Below are 23132 nucleotides of genomic sequence, written 5' to 3' on the forward strand. Positions count from 1 at the left end.
CCTCCGAAAGTTAAATGCGACGTTTGAATCAAATGCCTTATTTAACTATTCTAGTCGACTAAATAGGAATAACGTCGGCACATATGAAATTCGACTTTTAAACTGGGCCTAATAATTACATAATTGATGGTAGACCTTCTTTCTCGTACTTCCTGAATTCAGTAGTCAGCTCTTACAGAATTGTGATGCCCCAGTTCACGTTCTTTACAGGACCAAAACCATGGGCAACAGAATTGATTGTTGTTACAACTTGCGTTGGTCCTACCAATGTATCTTCCCATGCATTCGTTTTTGCACATACACCGGGCGTCGAGTCTGGTACAACTATGACGGATCGGAAATGGTCCAGCCCCTCGTACATCTATTCCTCCCCCAGACCACGCGCGTTAACAGTTTGCCGGAAGAACTTCACGGAATTAACGACGACAAAGATATGTATCAAGTAGAACATCATGGTGGTATGTAGCGATAAAAATATATTGATTAAATAAACAAAAAAATACTGAATGAAGGTGTGATGAGAGCCAATGCGTATATTGTTAAGTTGGTATTAATAGCATTACGATATGTGTCGATGTAAATATTTAAGTATGTAGGCTATGTAAGTTACTTCTTGTTTTATTAAAGTGTCTGGAGCACTCACTTTAATAAAACAAGAAATAACGTACTTAGCCGAGCATACTTCCCTCATGTAGCGGTCTCTCAAAAGTGTTTCAACAGGAACGAACGACTTAACGAGTAATTAAAACAAGAAAAGCTTTTCTTCGATATTCCGCTGCAGAGATAGCCTGCGAAAACATCTGTTTCTCCTCGCTCTTCGCCGCTGGGGACGTTTCGCGCGAAACGTCCCCAGCGACGAAGAGCGAGGAGAAACGGATGTTTTCGCAGGCTACTGCAGAGATTGTAAGCCCGGTGTTCACTATCGCATAAGCATAAGCATAAGCAGTCAGTGCAAACGAGGAAGGTATTGACGTCGAAGTCGAGGCTGGGAAGCTCGTTGTTGATTTCGTTGAGGAACTGGACAAGAAACATGGCCTGGCGCTTAATATGATGGGGAATTACGCTGGCCAAACAGTTGGAGGTGTGGCGAACACTTCCACTCACGGATCAGGGATTTTCAGTGGAATCATGGTAAGGTGTTTCAGCTCTTTGATAAGCAGTGAAAAATTGGGACGGGGTTTTAAACATTAGTGCCTGTGGCTGCTCCCTGCCGCAGCGGAATGGTTGGCGTCTCGGGAGACAAATGCTACCATGGATGGTCTCTTTCCTCCGCACGGGTTCCCGCAGGGCTTCCAAAAATATTAAGCGCGCGTGGGAGCCTCCCTTTGACACGAGGAAGGCTTTGCGGAGGACTGAGAGAGATAGATAGTATAAAATTGCAGGGCCCCACTGAAAACCACTAAGACGAGTGGGCTCCCTGAATAAATATTATTGTTATTATATTGATATAATTGGGCTGAAAATATCTCTGCGTCTTCCGAGATATGATGATCGTAAGTGTGCCTACAGTGACGGCATTCATAACTGCCCCAACTTCCTTGCCATGCAGGGTCTCTAGTCTGCTAGTTGGCCGAATGAGGACAGGAAAATTTCCGTGGAAAAAAGGTTGTAATTGCGCCTCCATTCCCCCAATACATACCACCACCACTTAAAGGCTAGCACACTGTCAGACGTCAGACTCAAATGTCTTTTTTCAGTCAACTTTAGTAGTGGGCCTTCATTTAATCATTTCTGGTGGAATCCAAGTGAAGGTGCGTGGCGGAAACGAAACCATACAAGACTGCCAAGAAAAGGTTGACAATGCCAAGTATGGAGATGACCCTATCCAGATAAACAGTGACGATGTACTGAAGGCCTGTGCAGTGGGACTTGGTTCTTTGGGGATAATTTACTCTATTACATACCGCTGTGTTCCCGTGTACAATCTCGAGGAGATCAGAACCGTGGTATATCTACCCTGGACTTCAATAGAGGATTTCGAGGTCCCTCAATCCTTTGCTGAAATGTATAGAAAACAAGAGGAAGGAGAATACTTCTCGTTTTTTGTAAATCCATACCCAATAGGACAAGGGTAAGTCACTGGTGTTATTAACTCGGGGATTACCTCTGGAAAATTTAATTGGGATGTGCGACATTTGTCCAATTTCGAACCAAAATATTAGGGCGTTTTCCTACCCTCTTTCAGGCAGGACTGACTGTTTTCAAGGGACGAAATGATACAAAATGTCCCATTTCTGGACCCTTTTCACACAGAGCACAAAACGTTACCCTATTTAAAAAATCTGATCCGAATTTCAGACCGAAGCGATAAAAAACCATAGCCTTTACGCCGCACTTACCTACGGTATAGACCTTAAAAAATGAGGCACCCTATGGGAAAATTAATTATCCTCTTGCCTTGTTTTTCTTCAGGATTAACAAGCAAATCCACATGGCCTACTTGAAAGCCAAGAGAACAGACAGGTCGCCTACGTGTTCTACTTGCTGCTCATGCCGTTGCAATTGTTGTGGAGGTAGAGGAATAACGGATATAGGCTGCATGCAGACAGACTGCACGGCTTCTTGTCTCCAGACATGCGCCGATTGCTGCCCGACCTACATTCCACGACTCACCAATTGCAGATTATTTAACAATTATTCCTCTCGCCCGAATTGGTTCTGAGTCAATAGCCCATGAGGCCGAAGGCCGAATGGCCTATTGACTCAGAGGCCATGAGGGCGAGAGAAATAATTATTTTAGTAAAATCCAACTAGTTGGTCAAAAATACCGAGAATAAAAAAAATTTAGCTAGTTGAAGCTGGACTTAATCCTTTTTTGCCACCAAAGAGCCCGCGCTTTTCGCACCGTCAAAGAAAAAATGGAAAAACACCAAAAACAGCAAACGAGTACTAGTGGGCTATGACATATAGCCTAGTAGTAGCTCAACCAATCAGAACGCAGCATTGGTAATAGACCACTAGTTGGATTCTACTTACTAGTGATATCCTCCAGGTGGTATATTTCCCCGTTTTTTAAATTGCTTGTTACGCTTGTAAATTTAGTTTCCTCCCCAAGTATATTGTAAACTGAGAACTGAGTATTGAACACGGACAAATTCATTATTTTTGTGTTTAGGGATAGAAACCACTTTAGCCAGCTACAGCCTCCGTTTAATTTGCTCAGTCAAAAATATGCACGGACAATATCCGCTAACAAATGTCCTCGTTTTTTTATGTACATACCGGCATGTATTTTCACATTGTTTCAACACTTCATCATCAATGAGTTTTAACAACACATCAAAGAAATGTTCGAGTATCTCAAGTATGTTTTCTTATTGAAGATCAAAGTAGGGTTAAAAATCCAAAAGAAAGAAAACAGACTAAAATAATTAGACAAGTCAATTAACTAGTAAGACATATATTTTAACCGATATACGTGGTAGTAGCCAGCAGACATTTGTATACGAAAATTGTCCTCAGAAACCTTTTAAAATTTCTAAAGTACGGATGTTCACCGTTTTTTCTCGTTGTTGTTGGTTTTGCAGGCTTGTTTTTTTGATGTCTCCATTAAACGCGTTCCTCGTGTTTAGCTACAGCATCATTTGACATGAAGAAACAGTATGTTTATATGCTTGTTCCTCCTTTTTTTAATAAGCGTGGCCACCGCGGAATGGTGTTTGCCCTTGAAGGACCTGAATAGTGCCCTGGGTACGGTTATAGAGTTGGCTCAAGATTACGCACACAGGCACATGCAGAACTCTTTGCTGCCTGTATATGTGAGATTAGTGAAGACCGATGATCTGTTTTTGAGCCCAGCTAGCATGTTTAGACCTGACGGAAGCAGTACCAATGAACATAACTGTTATATTGACGTGAGAGCACAGGAAGGCCATACAATATGTATGTTTAACTGCAAAATGACGTATCTAATCTGTGCTATTTCAGAAAGGATATTGTGAGCGATTTTAAGGGATTAGAGTTTGTCATGATCATGGGCTCATTGTAACGTTAGTAAAATCACAGTCAACTATCTTTCAGTGGACACCTCCCTAAAACCGACACCAAGATTTGGGTCCCTGTCGTTCCTTTGTCCTTTTCTCTGATTCTCTACAAGACAGATAGATCCCTTTCTTTGTTTTTGAGATAATTGAATGTATTCAAGCTATAGCAAATCCCACACTCTGATTGGCTGAAGGAAGAGACAGCAATGAAATGAAAAGGGGGGTTTCAGGACCGTGCTCCATTGTGGGTGGGTAGGGAGGAAACGAGGTGGCATTAAAAGTTGAGTTTGGACCTCACGCTGGCTTAATAGAGCCTTTTCACTGACGTGTCAAAAGGCTATGCAAATTTATTGGAACAAAAGAAAGTATTTACATGAGGAAAGGTACAACATTCAAAGGATTGGTTTGGGGCACCAACATGGCCGCCGTTTTGTTTTGGGACACGAATATGTCGGACGTGACGTCATGTAACAACACTCTAAAAACTCTTTTACTGTGCATCACTTTAGGTACCATTCCTCCCCGGAGCTTTCGGAACTGAAAAGATTCAAGAGGTGGTGGAAAACAAACTCTTTGAAAAATTCAAGGCAAGACCACACTGGGGAAAGAATAACCGGCTTAACGAAATGAAGATCCGCGCTCTCTACGACAATGAGAAGTTGCACAAGTGGCGAGACGTGTACAGAATGTTTAACAAGGGAGGACAGTTTGACAATCAGTTTACAAACAAAATGGGTTTTAATTTGTTTCATGCTTTCAACGAGCAGCCTACTGCCTAGAGACAAACGTTCAACTTCCTTTGGCAGCTTTCTTGGCTTAACGACAAGGGAATTTTAAAAAAGCAGTTGAATGTTTTTGTAGGGAACTTCGTCTCGTCTGCCCATGCTAGTGCTATAGTAGTAGTAGTGACTTCACATCTAGTATTCGAGGATGTGGTAGTCTAAGAAAGTGTGAAGTGTGAATTCTTTACAAGCCTAACCTAGCATGGCATTTTCTTGCATGTATTCCAGATTTGTTTAAAAAGGAGAAAATTAAGTTGATGGCGCGTAACTTAGTAAAGTAAGGCCAATTTAACTGAAGTACTGTAGAGTACCGCAAATGATCCCCAACAGCAAATGATCTTTAGACGGCAAATGATTCCCGAAACGGACCTTAAGTGATCCCGTGAAAAGTAGAGGAATGGATTGAATTTTAGGCATGGATGGTGAATGTGCTGAGAACTTGGACAACGCGTAGCTAAAGCAATGAATTGAATAAAACTGTAAATATCCGAACTGATTCTTTTGTGCAATTTTTTTTCTCCTTTCTTTCAAGCATTTGATGTTTCGTTGCTGTGAAAATTAAGGACAGGAAGGACGTTAAAAAGGAAACTTGTCTTCCATTTTAACGCCTAGGAATAGGGAAATAAGACCACTGTATTTATCACTGTGTAGAGGTTTCCGGTTTCGAAACATGTCGTGTCTGCTGCACGAGTTTACCACCCACAACAAGCAAACCTGTCTTGCAGTGTTTGTTGAAAAAAAGAACTACTCTCTGCAACAAGTTTTCGCAACTTGCAACAGCCTAATTTGTTTGGATCACTATACGTTTCCGGGAAACTGCCCACCTGCCCCTCCCCTAAGCCAAGGTATCAACACTTGCGTGGTAACACGCGCAACATCGCTTTTCAACTCGTTTAGCAGCAATGTGCAACACAAGGTGTACGCTTTTGTGCCCCGTTTCACTGTAGCTGAGTGTTGTAGCACAAAACAGTGATTGTGAATGTTTCTTCTTCTTCTTTGCCCGTTCTTGTCTTGCAAAACAATTTAGACAGCGTTTGATGGGTGAGTGAGAGATTATAATGGAACACAAATAGTCTCTCCAATCATCTAATCGAACAAGGCACTCGGAAATCTTTGTCTACGCATACCAATAAAATCGCACGAAAATAAAGTGACTTGAATGCCTGAACAAGCGATTTTGTTTATTCGTATTTCCTCTACAATAGAGAAGGTCGACCGAAAGAAAACAGTTATATTTCTTTTATTACAACCAAAACATTCCAAGATTGAGTCAGCTGACACCTCTCAGTTTATTTTGTGAGCTTACTTGCTCAGCTTTTCAATGTTGTTTTTTTGTAAAAATGATTCATTTACTACAAGAACACTTACCCAAATAGTCTTCTACCTTAATTTCTAACTCTGTTCCCACAAACCGACAATAGTAAGGCCATCAATAAAGGATCAAGCGAAAAAAAAAAGAGCTGACCACAATTAGTGACTCATGGGTAGGTTACGACCACGCCTGCGGAACTGGAAACAACGGAATATTAATTCTGAAATTTTAACGCTACATAATAAATCTCAAGAGGTATTAAAGTGGTTCTTCTCAAAATTTACAGTAGCCAAACTGCGGAAGCCTGCCGAATTTCTAAATAACAAACTCAGAAACTGAGCCCCCACTGCTAATAAGTACATGAATGTAAAGTGAAAACATCCGTCGCATTTATATACAAGAAATAACTTATAGTCAATAGCAGAGAACAGAGATTGATGCTATACAAATAAATAATCTGTTGTTTGATTGTGTAACAAAGCGGAACAAGACAGTCACGACAAAAAGCTAAGGACTATGCCCAACACATTTCATTAATAACACAGAAATGTTTTAAATTTCATGTACACAAGTGGACAAAACGTAGAACCACAGGACAAGTTATCAATTTCATGCTGAGAGAATATTCTACAGTTCGCACAAAACTTTAAGTGAGACATCGATACACCAGCTTCTCTTGTGTCTGGGTTTATCTTTTGAGTCCGCAATTTTACAAGTTTTTTGTTCTGGTTTGATACTACTGACATAAACATTAATGCGCTACGGTGCGCCCATACAGTCAATTCATAGCCGCGGCATGCTGTCGCTCAAGTTCTTCAACAGATAACACTTTCCTTGCCAAGTCAGGGGTAGCTGACCGCTGACCAGGTTGAACCTGCTGAAGGACGTCTTCTCCGAACCATTTGGACAGGACATTACCTCCTCCCGCTGGGGAATGACTTTGTGTGGGAAGATTCATAACTGGACTGTTACCTGAAAAAAGGAGTTCAATACATAAGGTAAAGTACACTTCCCAAGTTTAAGTCGCTATTGAAAACGACTACAAACTACACGTTGATAACGATAGTACATGTGACCCTGTAATGCTCCTGGCCGCGGTTGTTCAAACGTTGGATAGCGCAATCCACCGGATAAATCACTATCCAGCGGTAAGCGTAATTGATTTCCGTAATACTTATCCGCTGGATAGTGATTTATCCGTTGGATAGCGCTATCCAACGTTAGAACAACCGGGGCCTGATGCCAGCACGCTCATTTCAAAGGTTATAAGTACCTCGGAATGGGGTACTGAAATCGTGCGGGAAAATTTTACAACATTCACTAATATGGCTCTAGTCAATTGGAACGCAAAAAAAACGTACAAGAAATAGAACCTACACTCCTCTCTTCGTTGGATTGCGGTTTGAACCGTTTAAGTGATTTAAATGGGATTTTTAAGTCTCTGGAATGACATAACGCACGCAACGTCTTTACACAACGCCCTTCAGTCGTCCACGCTCGTAACACCGTTATGTAAGCTTTATCAAATTAATGAAAAGGCAACGGCACAGCAGTCAAGTAAAAAAAAACAAACTTTTTAAGAGGGTTGAGTCTGAGGACTGAGAGCGGACGCCTGAATCCCTAGGATAAACACTTTTCCCAAACGCATAATCCCTGACTCTGAGCATACCGGTACTTTACGCAATGGTCGAGCGAATTTAGAGCATTACGGTTAGTGTTAAATGCTGTAGGAACTTTCAGCTCACTGTCTTTAACCGGACAACGAGGGAATTAAATCCTTACAACCCCGTTTGACCCTTGCAGGACACTAGTTAATGTAAGAACTAAGGAAAAACACATAAATCAATTTTTATTTTACATGTGCTGACTACTTAGTCTCAATCTCGCTTATTTTAAAGGTCGAAGTTCCACCGACAAAGAACCCACTTCCATCATCACCGCAAAATAACCTCTTTCATCCCCACTTTCGTGACACAAGGAATGCTTTGTTTGTTTAACTCAGGCTATCATGAAAAGAACGAAAATAACTCACCTCGTCTACCTTGCTGCAGGCCAGACTGAGGGGGGATATGAGGGGAGGAGCGTGCACCCATCATGGCTGCCGCTGCCGCTGCTGCTGCAGGGTTTACGGCTGGGTAACCTGGTGAGGGGCGCCCCCCATACAACATAGCTGGATGGTGTCCTGACATCATAGGGTACCTCCCAGCTGACTGTGGAGGTATCTGCTGCATCCTCATGGCTAATGGGCTCATTCCTGGTGAGGGCACTGCCACCGGGGGCGACCCTGCGGAAGACATCATCCTCAAGTAGGCTGGGTGGATATGCGGTGGCATCATCCCAGGAAGCATAGCGGATCTAGGGGGCATTCCCATACCCGGCATGGGGGAGTTAAACGGGGTTTGCCCCGGATGTCCGTGCATCACTGGCATGCCAGACGGAGACATTCTTCCATTTAGTAAATGTGGGGATGGACGTGGACCATGAAATTGTCTTGGGGCCTGATGAATTGGTGTGGGCCTTGTCCCTCCTCCATGAATCCTATGTGATGGATGGTTAAGAGGCAAACCTTCGTGCCGAGTTGTCACTTCATCGCTGTTCATCCTCTGGACACTCATGTTGTTTGGACCGTTTTGAGACATAAGGTGAGCGCCTAATAAACTCTCACCCCTCTTTGCATCTTCAATGGAAGCTACACTGTCTGTAGAACCGTGTGCATGCTGCTCAAATGAATGAGTAAGTGGCCTTCCGTCATTGATGCCTACCACTTTTGTGATGCCACCTCGAACACTTTTAGAGGGGCTTTCAATGGAGCTGCCGCTTTGCCCGAATAGCCCCGCTAGAGGCTTATTGCCATCATCTCTTGTCATCATTCCTTTTGACATCAACTGCTGAGGTGACAACAAAGCTGTTTTGTCAACTAACGGATGCCTCTGAGGCGTGCAAGGCGCTGAATGAGGAAGCGTCTTTGCCGGTCTTGCGGGTGATCCCGCATTTTGGTTAAATAAATGCAGAGGGAATGCAGGGTCAGAGTTAACGCCACTTTTGAGGCTAGAAAACGGTATTTGGGGAGATCCTGGCAAAGGTTTGAAGGCAGTTGGCTTCTGCAACACGGGTGAACCATCCTGGGTCAAGAGGGCCTCATTTGACTTAATTGACCTGGGTGAGCCAAGAAGGTCTTGTTGCAGTGACGCCTGGTTTACCTCTTGGTGCCTTTGAAACAGCGCACCTTTAAAGGGATCTCCAGCAATTTCAGATTGTACAAGTGGCCTTGATCGAGGCGAATATCCAACTGGCAGCGTGCTGTCAGTTCCTGGAGCACTCAAATCGTTCCTGTTTACAGAGTTCTGTTCCTCTGGTATTATATACTTTTCCCTACAATGATCCGGGTCCAATGTTTTCGCCTCGCTCTTTGGCGTCTTTTGGTCCATGCGATCTTGGTGGATCTTTCTCATGACAGAGGTTGGCATAAAGGAGCGATCAATGATGCGTGGGCTGGCAGACTGAGAAGACACTGTCTTAGGATTCACTATTGTGTGGCCGCGCTGTTCAGGCGGGCCTCCCGGAGTAACATGTCTATCTTGCTGTCTCCTTACTGTTTGCGGATTAACCCTGGGTGGCACGCTAGTCGGCTGACGTCGCGTTTGATACACCGGTTTTACTTGATGTGGTACCATCTGCAAGTTAACCGCGCCAAACCCCAGGGGAGGACTCTGCCGCTGTTGAGCCAGCATGGCAAGAGGAGAGGGGGATCTACGGAGCATTGGAGATGAAAACAGTTCTTGGGGAGAGGCAACTAGAAAGAAAAATAAAAAGCAAATTGATCACCAAGGGGCGGATGGCTAAACACTCATTAGAAGTCATAAAATGTCAAAAGAAGTACTCTAAAACATTAAAGGCCATCTATTAGCTTGGTCAAATAACTTCATCACAACAGAACCAATTCGATTTATTACTCTGGGCCCAGTTGTTCGAAGGCCGATTAGCGCTAACCCGGGGTTAAATTTTTATCTGGGTTTCGTTTTCATTTGTTCAAAAGTATTTTTTCGGATAATTTTCTGTATAGAGCATCCAATCATCAAAATGTACACCAAATGAACTAAACTTAATTTGGTGTTAAGGCTTCAAATCTGGATTCGAATTCCGCACTAACCCTGGGTTATCTTAACCCAGCTCTAAACAACCCGGCCCAGGTGATAAAGCATTACAAGACTCACCAACAGAATTATTGATCTTGTGGAACATTTCAAGAGGAGAAGGGGGTCTGTTCATCTGTGGCACTACTTGGGGTGGCGACGGCGGTCTAGGGTCAGACAACGGTGCAGTCATGGTCATCATTTTAAGCAGCTCAGTAGGAGATGGAGATCTCCTCAAATCAACAAGTGGAGATGGAGAATGTCTGGGAGTCTTCCTCTTGGGAGATGGAGGTCTTGGAAGCAAACGGGCTGGCAGACCAGAGATCTTTGAGTTCAATAAAGAAAGAACTGAATTAGTGCAATGGTCTGGCCGTCTCTGTGATTTTGGACGACCATGCAGCTCTCAGAGGACCTCACAGGATTGGTTAAAAAGACAATGAACGACCAAATTGGAACAAAGACAATGGAACCTGGACCGAAAACAAAGGAGCTGCGACCCATAGGGGACCAATTAAATTAGAGGTTAATCTCGGCTTTAAAGTAAATTGCGGTTTGACCGCAATGAAAGACTTTCTTGTGTTGAGTATGGTAGAAGAAATCCTACTCACCGCGGGTTGAGGTTTCTCTGGGAGAGTCCCTGATGACTTCATCTTCTCAACAAGCATGTTAAATGCCACCATTTGCTCAGGTTTATTGGACGTTTCACCGCCTTTACTAATATTCTCCTTGTTGTGCTCAGCATCAATAATCTCCTTCTTCTTCAAAGAGCTTTTACTGTCTTTGTTGATATCAGCTTCGATATCCTCAGCTCGAACTGAGCCCATCACCTTGTTTGCATCCTTTTCCGATGACATGACTTCATCTAGCAGAGGCTGGACATTAACCTGAGATTTCTGAAGCATGGCTGCAAGGCTTTGAGATTCAATGCTGTCGTCTGCTAAAGGTGTAATGGGAGTGAACAGGTAGTTTGGCGCTGGTGACGGTGTACGAGGAGTGTTAGCACCGCCACTGGAGAGTCCTGGCAGACAGACAAACAATAAATAAAGTTTGTAAGGTTCACGGTCAAGTTGCCAGAAATTTTTAGTCAAGTCACCCGAAATGCTGAGTTATGTCGCCCGAAATGTTGTCATGCTCAACAACATCCTAACATCCCTATGAAACCTTTACCACGCTCGTTTCGTCTCCTCACAGATAAGGGACTAGATTTTCCCTTACTTCCAAATTTATTGCCAGAATTTAACTAACATGTAATTTGGACATAATAAAAGACAGAACTTTCTTCAACGTGAAGTCTGGTAATATCTTGAGGTCTCCTCCCCTGACGAAATGTAGTTGTAAACCTGGTGCACCAAACTGAAAAAATGGCAATTAAAAATGATGATGATCATGATGATGATGATGCTAGTCTGTTTGTTGGTCCAGCTGGGAAAAGTAGCTTTTTAATTAGCTTGAGTTGAACCATGACTCGTGTTTGCTGTGTTATTAAAACTTGCCTCTGTTTTAAGTGTTTATTTTTACGTTTTACATAATTTGCTGGCCAGGTCCTTGTGGCTCCTAGTGATTTGGGCTGATGAATTTTTTACTGACACAGCTCCTTAATAACCCTTTCACTCCTTGAGTGAATGATGGAGTCTTGTGCAGTGGTTCGAACTTAAAGTCTGTTGACAAAATCCTGTGGCGTGACCATGTAAATGAAATCATGTTGGCAGATCTTTGACTTTCAAATGGTACTATTTGATTTCGGAATTTTACAAAATGAAAATTTGAACTTTTTGTCAATTTTTTACGAATTGTGAAGGAGAAAGGGTTTAACATCAACCTGCACTTCCACTTCTGCTGCTGCTGTAGTTACTCCCTGGTTGACCAAAAAACTGACAGAATCTACTACTGGTTTGGTCTACCTGAAATCACATAGTACACAAAGACTGTCAAAATCAAATAAACGTCACAATTCAAACAATAAAAAAACAGTTTACATTTGAAGCCATCTGTGTACAAAAATAGCTGAAGTAAAATAACTATAAATAAATTACATTGAATAACAATTAGTGCTTTTCGTCGAAAATAACCCATCATTAATCAACACTGTGTAGTCCTAGAAATTATCCATACCCCCCTCCCAGGAAGGGCAATATAAATTTTGATGGGGGTTGGGGGGGGGCACTCCAAAAAGGAGGCAGTTTCATAGGGGATGGCGGATGGTTCTAGCGGTTTTTTTTTCTGATGGGTTTCAAGTAAGAATTGTTTTCAAGTAAGATATAGAAGACATGTTCTCCTTTAAACATCACTAAGTGTGTTTAGTTTGAATGCAGCTGCTTCTCTTAAGATGGGATCATTATAATGTAGTCTAAGGTAATGCCTCAGTATGTTTCCCAGAGACTGACCATTATTAGCTAAGAAAATAAGCAACGAAGCAAAATTGAAGAGGTCAAGCAATGAGACCGCTATTATACATACTATATTAATGTGAACAAAAATGTTTTTCTCAGTTGATGGCAGAAATATTTATCTTTAGCATTGAAGTATAATGAAACAGCATTTTTGATGGCAATATTTCTTAAGGGGTTACCACCCATGTGGGAAAATCATGGAAATTCCAGGGGGAGGGGTATGACAAGGACCCCCTAGAATGGAAATTATAGGGGGTGCAGGGTTTAAAAAAGTGCCCTCTGTGGAGGGTGGGACCATAGATATTTTCTGGAACTACACATTACAATAGTTCTCTTAAAAATAATAATGTATCACAGGAAGCCCTAATCACATGCCAAGGGATTCCCAAGAAAACATCATAATTATTATCCACCATGATGACCAGTGAAGAGAAGTAGATAAAAATATTCAACTTATCTATTATTATTTATTCCTGAAAATATTTTGCCAATTCTGATTGGGGCAAATCCCCCAGCTTATTCTTCGCAACCAGTTAGCATGGAATAATACAACAATTAAGAAATTACACTCGTATGCTGTGAAGAATTATGATGAACTATTCTTGACCTGCATAATTCTTCACATCATACTCAGCCTCCCTCGTTCAATAATTTAAATAGTTGAATAACTTACTCCACCAGTGAAAGGAATGAGACTGTCACTCATAAAGAAGTCATTAATGTCAAAAGGTTTGGTTGCCGGTTGCTTGCTGTCATCACAAGAAGCTGGACTAGCCTTTGTCTCTGTCCCTGTCTTATCTGTTGCACTGCCTTGAGATAGACTACCAGCTGTTTCACGTGATGATCTGTTTAATTCACCATTAACCGGGCAATTCTTCCCCACTGAAACAAAACAAATGCAAAAGTCAGATAGTTTGAATTTCTCTGATTTGCGAGTGGAAGCTGTTTTCTATTAGTCCATGAAAAATGATGTTACTTGTGCAATGGCTTCTGAACAGACAAGGTCTTATTGTTTTTTGGTTCCATAATTTACACAGGGTTTTCATTAATAATTCTTGTAGCAGAAGAAAGGTGTAACACTACAGGGGAATATTTTGAGAGAGGCTCCACGTCTGAGTAAAAAAATAGTCAGAGGCTACCAAACGTTAGCTGGAGAATTATGTGTAGTAAACAGAGAATTCTCTAGTCTCCAATATCTAATGAATGGCCTGTTTACAGTGTAACATCCCATTGTTTAATGTTATTACAACTGTTGCTTCTGTGAATGGAATTATATGTCTGTTTATTAATGTTTCTTTTGTAGTGTCTTACTTTGGTTCTTGTTAATTTGGAAAATATAAGGTTTTAATTAGCAATTTTTATTTTCTCTAGATATTGTTCTTAAATATTGGGGACTTTCTGAACATTTTTTGTAGAGCTTAACAGGAAACATCTTAGGAGTTTCCTTTCGACATGCTTCTTTAAAAACGTACCAACCTTTTAGCTTTTTCAAATCCAGAACAATGAAAACATGGAACACAGTCTAACAGATTAAGGGAATGCCAAGTACAGGAGTCTGCCTCATTTCATTTTTCACGCCCAAAGTATCTTCAACTTCCTGTGGCCTTAATTCTTTAAGTTATTGTAACATTAGATAGCTTCAAAACATTCAAGCAGCAATGCTACTCCATAAAGTCAACAGGGTTGTCACTAAGATTTCAAGTTGCTGGGTAAATACAACAAGTAGGCGGGGAATCAAACGGCTAGGGATTTCTTTGGGTTCTATTTTTCTTCTATTTTCCAATAAAAGTAGCCGGGGGCCACTCTCTTAGTAGCCGGGGAAACTCCCCGGCCCCTGGCTCTTAATGACAACCCTGGTCAATATTAAATAATTTGATATTATCTTTTTAATGCTTGTTTTACCTGACAAAATTGCTTTGATCTCTTCAGACGCAGATTTGCGTCTTTCTTGACCTAGATAAAGTATATTATATGATAATATAAAAGTTTCGTTCGTATAAAGAACAGTTTTCACTACAATATAATAATAGAGGAATACCATTACTTATGCTCTTATAGATAAATAACAAAACATTGAAGCAACATTTTACAGAGACAATAAAACCAATATGCCGATGGAATGTTCAGCTTATAATTTGCAACATTTTAAAATCTTTTCCCAAAATATCAAAGTACATTTGTTATGTGGGCAAATCAATGGAAAGTTTAGTCCACTACTTTCATAAAAATATTTCAAGTGAAAACTAGACTCTGGTTTTTTCTTTCATTTTTTTAGGCCAAAAATTTGACATATACTTTTGTTTTCTGTTTGTGGTAAGCAACCACCAGGCATATCACGTATGATTGTAAGAACTGCTTGAATGTCACAAAAGTTCAGTTTTTTGAAATAGCGCCAACCAAGGGTGCTGACAGATTTTAGCAGTTGACTTTTGGCTGTAATATGGTCTATGGGCAGAAAAGTGAATTGTTACATTGATGAGAAATGTTCTGTACAAAGTTTCCACAGTTCCAAGCGCTATATATCTGATGTGAAACATTGCCAGTTGCCATTTACCTAATTTGTAAGTAAATTAGTAATTAATTAACTATTATTTACCTAGTTGTAAGGATATAACTTTATGTAATTACGTTAATCAGTTCAGTTTTAGCATATTTTCCTGTTTTTTCCGTAGACAACAACTCAGAACTAAAAAGTCCTGAAGGCACTCCAACATAAAAAACAAAGAGTCTAGAAAGACTACATCTGTATTCAAGGGACAACCCCCCTATTTCATGGTTAGGATTCTTATCTCTTTAATTTCCAATAAGGTCTTTGTCCTCGACGCACTTACTTTTCTTATGATTTTCCAAGTCATCAAATCCCTTTAGTTCCATGGTTTCAAACTGACTTGACGGACCAAATGTGAACCACTCAGGTTCTTCATTAGCTTCCTCCTTGGTTGGCTTCTTTCTGACTGTTTGTGTGCAACAACAGAGCAAATATTTTAAATTAAAACTTATACTTCATACCACACTTGAAATCTGTTAGTGCAGTGTTTAAAGCAGGGCTTCTGATAGGTCGCGGAAAAAAAAGTCAAATTTTGCAGGATTTTTAGGGACAAAATCACGGAAAAATCACCCGATTTCGCAGGAATTTCGTGGGAATTTTTGGCAAAAACTTGGCCGGAAAGCAATCGGTAAAAAAACGATGGATTTTGTGGTTATTTTCAGGGCAAATTTCGCCAGAAATCGATCGGTTTTGCACTGATCAGACCAGTGTTTTTCATGTTTTTCTAACAGAGGTCATCATTTACTTTTTCAACAACAATATGCTCCAGTTTTTTGCAACTAATCTACTCCTGGTAGTTTCGGAAGGTTGTTTGCACCTTTCAGTGACGAAGTTTTGACAAGATTTGCGAGTTTACGGCAAGTAAATACCCCCAGTGGCTGAGACAAGTTTCAAAATTGCTGTACAGACATGTATTTGATAAGATTTCTACCGAATTTTGCGGTATTTTGCGTATTTTTGTGAATTTAACGAAATTTCGCGGCTCTGCAACCAAGCGAAATATCAGAAGCCCTGTTAAAGGGAGCTATTAAATTGTAAATTGCCTAAATGGCTGTTTCCTGACAGGTCAAGTAAGTTCAAACCGTTTGAGTTTAAGTTTTCAACGGTTGCATGCTTGAACCTTGAATTTTATTGGTTCCTTTGCATAAATACTTGAAAAGCTTTTGTTTCCAAGAAATGTTGTGACTGGATAGTCTTCTTCCAAGTGCCCCGGTTCGAGTAGTCACACCAATATATTATTATTCATAAAAGTTATGACCCCTATCAATACCAATACAAGACAACTGTGAATTATTCAAGGGAAGGGAACTCAAGACAAAGGGAAGTTGTGTAACTCAGAAGAAACAGAAGCTTTATTATTCTAGAAGAAATCTGAATGTTGCCTATTTACCTTGGATATTTCGTCCTCGCGCATTTTCTTCTCTACTTCTCTTTCTTTCCTTTTCTCTAAACCCCCTATCTTTATCTTTCCCATAACCTCTGTCTCTATCAGCTCTTTCATCTCCTTCTCTGTATTTTCCAGATGATTCATCTGAATCCTGAGAGAGGTGAAAACATGCTCAATAGTAAAATTATTATTGATATACTACTGCCAAGGAAGCTTATTGAGAGCCTTCGTATAGAGTTCAAGTGAAGTTTGTACAATGCAAACATCAAAATTAGTTCATGCACTTTGTAAGTTAAGTGAGTGGCAGAGTAAATAGGGATATCAATGCATTCTTACAAATGAGGAGGAGTGCTCAGGACAAAATAATTATAAAATATATAAACAAATAGAAATACAGTAGACTCCTGATAACTTGAACCCCTACTTAAACTTGAACCTTGCGTTAACACAAACCAAAATCGATTTCCCTAGCATTTCCTTCATAAGTTTACAGTCGAACCACACTTTATGGACACCAGATTCTTACCAACTTGATTAAAATAAAAGACAAATACAAAATAATGATGATATGATGATACTAATAATAAATCAAGGTTCTCATAAGGTTTCAAAGTAGACAGCTACAATGTAAAAGTAAGCGGCTTGGCAATCAAGTGCTGAAGACAATTTCAGGCTGTCACTACCTCACTTTACCCATTCCCCCAAAAGTAGATAGCCCAGATCTCAAAGTAACCAGTTTTTTTAGCTAGTTGCCTGCACTTAATCAGAACCCAGTTAATAAAAACAAAACCTTCACTGTCTAGCTCTACAAACTGAGGATAAACAAGCATACAGTGACAACAAATAACAGCAAAAATGCACCTTGTTTCTTTCTTGAAGAGGTGGACGTTCTTTATAATCTAATCTGCCCTTGCCCACCCGTCCAGTGAGCCTGCTTCTGCCCTCCCTCTCACGATCACTTGTTCTGCTCAGACCACTCTTTCCTCTCTCCTGTGGCAGAATTCTCTCAGGAGCACTCTGAGGAATGTGACAGCCTTGAACAAAGCTTTGACGTTGGGGACTCAGCACGATACCATCCTCAATCCTGAAGAGAACATAGATATACAAAAAAGATCACAAAATTGATTTTCCTACTCGGAATGACATACAAATCCTAAGCAATAATATTGAAATAATACTATATAAAAGCACACAAAAGTGTCAAAGTTGAGGAGAACAGGGGAGCGATTCATTTTTTTCCATAATAGTTTGATCTAGAGGCTGTAAGCAGGGAAGAAATAATTAACTATTCACTTACAGCAATTGTTTTTTTAGTTCATCTGCAGGGGATGCACATCTTTTTTCACTTGCAAAGGACTGGTGCCAAGCCTCAGGATCCCAAATACCATTTCTAATAAACAGTAGGAATACAATCGCATTAGAAAAATAAGGACATTATTATTAATACAGTCTCACAAGACCAATTCTAAATCTTTACTTTTCTCTGAGAGTGAGAGGGATAGAGCTAGATTTTGCTGTGTTGATGGATTTTTGCTATTTTAGCATTGTTCAGTACTGGAACTGCACACATATAAATTCAAACCAGCTTTCAACAAATAATTACAAGTCACCTGGTTTTCTGGGCTGGTTTGTTCAAAGCTAGGTTAAGATAACCCAGGATTAGTGCTAACTTTGATTTCAGATATGAAAGCTTAAAAAGCAACTTCAATTTAATTCCTTGTCTACATTTAGATGATTGGATGTTCTAAAAAGAACAAAGAAAATTATACAAGAAAAACGCCTTTGAACAACTGGGCCCTGTTAAGTAAAACAATAAGCATATTATTTTGGACTTAGCATACACAACCCTGAGACACCAATAAGCCACTTCTGAGTTCCAAAAATTCTCACTTTCAAAATGAAGCTAAATGCAAAACCTTTCATGCAAAAAAGAAAAGAGTTTTATTTGCATAAGAATATAAAATCATTTACATATTAATAGCTTTGTAATTAGCCTCACTTTGAAACAAAGACTTTGTGCAACATAAGACTGGTCTATTGCTGTAGAATACTGGTTTTAAAAGCAAGAGGTTGTGGGTTTGAACCCTGGATATACAGGTGAGTGATTACAGTTTGAACACTACTAATAACCAAAGATTATGCAGTGCCTTCAACTCAAAGGCGTATGGGCAATTTTTTGCCAGAGGGGGCGGTAAACCATTTGCCCCAAAAATTATTGCAAGTTGCCCAAGTTTTTACGAAACTCGGAGTTGTCATAGCAACAAAATAACACCATTGCTGATGCTATCTGCCATACACTGTTGAAAATTCCTTCACTCCGACACTAGCATAGGGTCTGAATGGTCATGTTGGCATTTCTACGAGTGGAGATGATTCTAGAAAGTTACGCAGAAGTTTTTTGGAAATAGCCCATACCAGCTAGTGCAGTGCAGTACAGTGTCCAACAATAAAAAGCTATAAATATATAAATCAACATATGATACCCTTCCCTAATAACCAGAAACTCATCACGTGGTATGCAACCACTGTCTTGTGTGAATGTAACTGGATTATTACGCCAACTTCAGGTTAAAATAGAAAATATTTATCTCTTCAAAATAACAAAATAACATGGAAATGTCTTTAAAAACTGGCTTTGCCCAAATTTTCTCTAGATACCCAAAAAATCTGAGTTGCCCAAAATTTGGGGGGGGGGGGGGGGGGGGCTGCAGCCCCCCTTGCTACCCCGGCCCTTATGCCTATGGTTCAACTGATCTTAATCCCAGACCCTTTCTCATCTCCTTTTGATGATGATGTCATGACCCAGTAAAATCTGTGGGGATTCCAGACTCCCGTCCTAAGTATCAAAAAGGGTTTGTACAGACTTTTTGATCCAAAATTCAAGACTTTTTCCAGACTTTTTACCAAAACATTTTACCAAATATAATTCTTATTGTCTAATATCATTATAGTGTACAACATGTATATTCAGACATGCTGGTCATAAGAAATTGAAAGGGAGAAGATTTGTCCAAATTTAATAATAAAATAATATTGAAAAACATTAAAAAAGTAATTGTTCATTTTTTTTTCATAGAGAGGTTCACGAGAACATAGTAGATTTCAATGAACACTTTGTATTATTTTTAATGCCCTTTAAATAGGTAAACAATTATTATTATAATCTTAACTATAACAAAATTGTCAAATCTGATTGGCTATCAACTGCCCTGATTTCAGCCTTAATTGGACAGTTTAATAGGACAGTACGTGTCATGCCTAAGTAATTGGACAGTACGTGCCATCACGTGCGCGCTTAAATGGCTTTTTTTTTCACTGCTAGCAAAACAAAATTTCGAATTTCTTGTGTTTTGATTTAAAAAATAGCCTATTATATCACAAATTTTGTTAAAGTTATGATTAATTGGTAACAGAACTTTGTGTCGTCCAATTCAGTCTGTAATCATACTCGTGATTAAACAAATCGGTCTCCCGCTACGCGGTCGTCCGATTTTGTTAATCACTCGTATGATTACAGACCGAATTGGACTCCACTCAGTCCTGTTACCATTACTTATTAACTATCATTATCAAAATTTGCATTGATTTATAGCAGGGAAAAAGATTCTCGTAAAAATCATGACAGTTTTTTGGGCAAATAACAATACAAAAAAGATCTGAATATACCACCAATCAAACAATCTAAATAAGCAAATTTAGAAAAAGAAATTTCCAGTACAGACAAAAATAATTCTTTTAACCGAGGGGCATCTTTCATTCTGGGAGTTAACATTTCGGCATGGTTTATAAAGATAAGTTTATCAAACCTGGCATGTTCATTAGAAAGAACACTGGGCCATAGTTTTGAGGCTGGAGATTCCCTTAAATTGAGTAATTCTTCCTATAAAAAAAATCAAACATCGCATCACAAATAAGCACAGTGATGAGGCTTATATCAACGTCGCTTGTGTATTGTACATGAAATGCACTCTTAGGCTTCGTATATTTCAAGGTTTCAGAATTATTTATCCTTCAATTAATGTAACAAAAAATAGAGCAATTTGTGAGGTTTTACACATATCTAGACTAATTTCTAGACTACAAGAGGGGATTTTAAGTTCAAAATTATAACCCTTAAAAATCTCCTAATTTCCTCGATCAGTACACAACTTGTCACCTTTGAGTACGTAACACGTGGCTTGTTTTTCACTTTTCCCTGCTCGTCCTTTTCCTTTGTCACTGCCAGGTCTTCGATAGTTTTGCTGGTTTTTCCTAGAATTAAGAAACCCCAAGTAAAATTTGACAATAAGTTAAACGTCTTTCTATTTATAGAAGCATAACCAGATACGACATATTCGCACTTCAAGAGGTGAAGTCGCAGTGTTTACAGTGTAGTTTTTTTTTCACAAACACAGAGAGAAGCCAACACTTTCGAGCCTTTGGCAAAATTAAATCACGGAAAGGAACAGTCCAAAAGTTTTGTTTCACAAAAGATTAACTCATTTATACTGTATCGAATTATGAACAATTTAAATAAACGCGTACCTTTACCCCACGACCCTTCTTTGGTAACGACATTATCCTCTGCTGACAATTCAGCAACCTCCATCTAGGAACTCAGATAAACGTTAGGACAGTAACTTCCTTGAGACGAAGTTAATCTGTTTGTGAATTTAACCTCAAAGAAAGGCTGTATCATTCCAAAAAGCTTAACAAATCTCAGTCCCTGTCATTCACCGTCAACGTCCATTTTGAACCAAAGGAAACTGCAACGAGCTGCGCTTGCGTACTAGTACCTCACTTTAACAGAAGAGCATTTCCGTTTCCTGAGGGGTGGAGAGAGATATTTGTTTTGCTATGTTACTTTTAATGTCCGTTCCCAAGTTGAGCGAGCAAACAGGTTATTAAGAGAAATGCTTTGTTATTATCTAGCGTTCCTGGAACAGGGTAGTTTTCTAGAGCCTTAGCTATCAGCAGGGTAGTACTTCGCATGTAGCCTCGTGGGTGTAGGGTCCCGATTTACACTTGCCACTTTGTTGGGATTCACAACTTTTCATTGTACTACATGTATGTTAATTCTGTCATGCTAGTAAACTTGTGAGGGTAATAGTTGTGCCCAATATGTATATTTTTTAATTTTTTCTTTTTTTTTGTAAGTAATCTCCCCAAACAATATTTTAGCTTGCACAGAAAGTGTTCGAAAGCGAATTTTAATTTTAAAAAGGGGAAGCAGTGGGCGCGCTGCCTGCGGCTCGCTCGGGAGTATGTACTTTTTACAGTTTGCAGTTTGCACTGAAGAAACCAGCTTATTTGGATTCCCCAGGGATAGAGAGCCAACGATTTTGAACAAAACATACAATGAAGATGATCATATCTTCATTTAGAAAAGATAAGAATTGTTTACCATTTCCAAAAAGGTTTCCGGAAAATCTTGCATTAGACTCCATTTTTTGTTTTGCGACACGCGTAGCAGGTGACGTTAGGGTTAACACACCCTGAAACTGAAGTAAAACGTTTACATCGTGAAACTTGAACTTGTGTCGCAAAACAGACGCGACACAAATGTCAAGAGAGGGCCTCAATTGGATTTGAATTATTCAGGGAGGTGAAATAGCTCGACTCATGTTTCGATTCCGAGACCAGTTGAGAATCTTACATCCTTCGTGAAAAGTAAAACTTTTACCTCGTCTCGTAAAACTTGTGTCGCAAACAAGACGCAAGACAAGTGGCAAAACAAGGGCTTTTAGTTTGAATGTCATTATGATTATTCACAAAGGGAGGTAAAATAGCTCAACTCATGTTTCGAAGCTGAGACTGTTGCATCCTTCATGGAGGTTTTGGGCGAAGCACGACATATGAGCATTAAAAGTCCTGTCCTGTTAGACCTTTCCAAATACTTTGTCTAAGACAGACTACAAGTAGAGGAACACGCGAAATTTTCGCTATTTCGCCTAAGAGTCGTTGTACCTTCTCGCTAGAAGCACTTTTTGTGTGATCACTCGCTCCTACATGTACACGAAAAATAACTTTAAGGTCGTTTCACCTATACGAGTCGTTTCGCACACGTCCTGTTCGCCAACGTCTTAAGTCGTTATTATTAAGTTTTAGGTCAATTCCTTTACTTCTTTCGCCTAATCAATGACTTCAAAAACGAGGTATGCACATGTGTATCGCACTTTTTCGAGTCATGGCTAAAAGAACGAGGTATATACTTGCTTAGTGTTTATTTCTTTTCGTAAGCGAAGCGACAGAGCGAGACGTTAGCGAAAAGACGCGTAGGCGAAACGGCCGGTCACAGAAAAATAGGAACGAGTCACCACCTGCATAGTTAGTAGCTATGCTTCTTATCTGCGTACGTCAAGGTGAATAGGGAGGAAAAATTGAAAGGTTGGATAGTATTCAGAAACTGAGGATCTATGCGTTCCATCGAAACTAAGTTTTGTGTACAAAGTTAACAGGTGACTGAGGTAAGTTGACAGCGCAGAGGGACTGAAAGCTGGACATTTAAAGCGATAGCACTTCGACTGAGACGAGACTGAACATTCTTCTTTGAAACTATATATGGTGACTAAAACAAATCAACTTAAACGCCAAAGTTAAATAACGAAACAGACCAAA

At 39.9% G+C, this 23132-nt stretch overlaps 1 protein-coding gene and 1 pseudogene across 2 annotated transcripts; one reads left to right on the forward strand and one right to left on the reverse strand.

Moving 5' to 3' along the window:
- The first annotated feature begins 220 nt into the window (after positions 1-220).
- On the forward strand, positions 221-4762 carry LOC140953295 (L-gulonolactone oxidase-like; annotated as a pseudogene).
- Positions 4763-5925: 1163 nt separating this feature from the next.
- LOC140951573 (uncharacterized) lies at positions 5926-21271 on the reverse strand. 2 transcript variants are annotated; one of them, XM_073400852.1, is made up of 14 exons: positions 21060-21271; positions 20692-20786; positions 20342-20415; positions 17833-17925; positions 17397-17619; positions 16539-16686; positions 15432-15554; positions 14503-14553; positions 13274-13482; positions 12030-12111; positions 10819-11228; positions 10292-10535; positions 8110-9870; positions 5926-7049 (listed from the first exon to the last, which is right to left on the reverse strand). In XM_073400852.1, exons 1-14 carry the CDS (start codon positions 21121-21123, stop codon positions 6856-6858), a joined length of 3771 nt encoding a protein of 1256 aa, XP_073256953.1. In that variant the 5' UTR covers positions 21124-21271; the 3' UTR covers positions 5926-6855. The 2 variants fall into 2 exon arrangements, with proteins under 2 accessions (XP_073256953.1, XP_073256954.1); XM_073400853.1 differs by lacking the exon at positions 15432-15554.
- Between the last annotated feature and the right edge of the window lie 1861 nt (positions 21272-23132).

The sequence above is a fragment of the Porites lutea genome, chromosome 11 (genome assembly GCF_958299795.1).
Source record: "Porites lutea chromosome 11, jaPorLute2.1, whole genome shotgun sequence".
In the NCBI taxonomy this organism is placed as follows: Eukaryota; Metazoa; Cnidaria; class Anthozoa; order Scleractinia; family Poritidae; genus Porites; species Porites lutea.

Bases quoted from the DNA above. Each gene is read 5' to 3' on its own strand.
- LOC140951573 (XM_073400852.1), bottom strand. From the start codon at position 21,123: ATGGAGGTTGCTGAATTGTCAGCAGAGGATAATGTCGTTACCAAAGAA. The intron at 12,112-13,273 runs GTAAGTTATTCA...ATGTGATTTCAG, and splicing joins TCATTCCTTTCACTGGTGGA to GTAGACCAAACCAGTAGTAG. The intron at 9,871-10,291 runs GTGAGTCTTGTA...TTTTCTTTCTAG, and splicing joins CAAGATCAATAATTCTGTTG to TTGCCTCTCCCCAAGAACTG.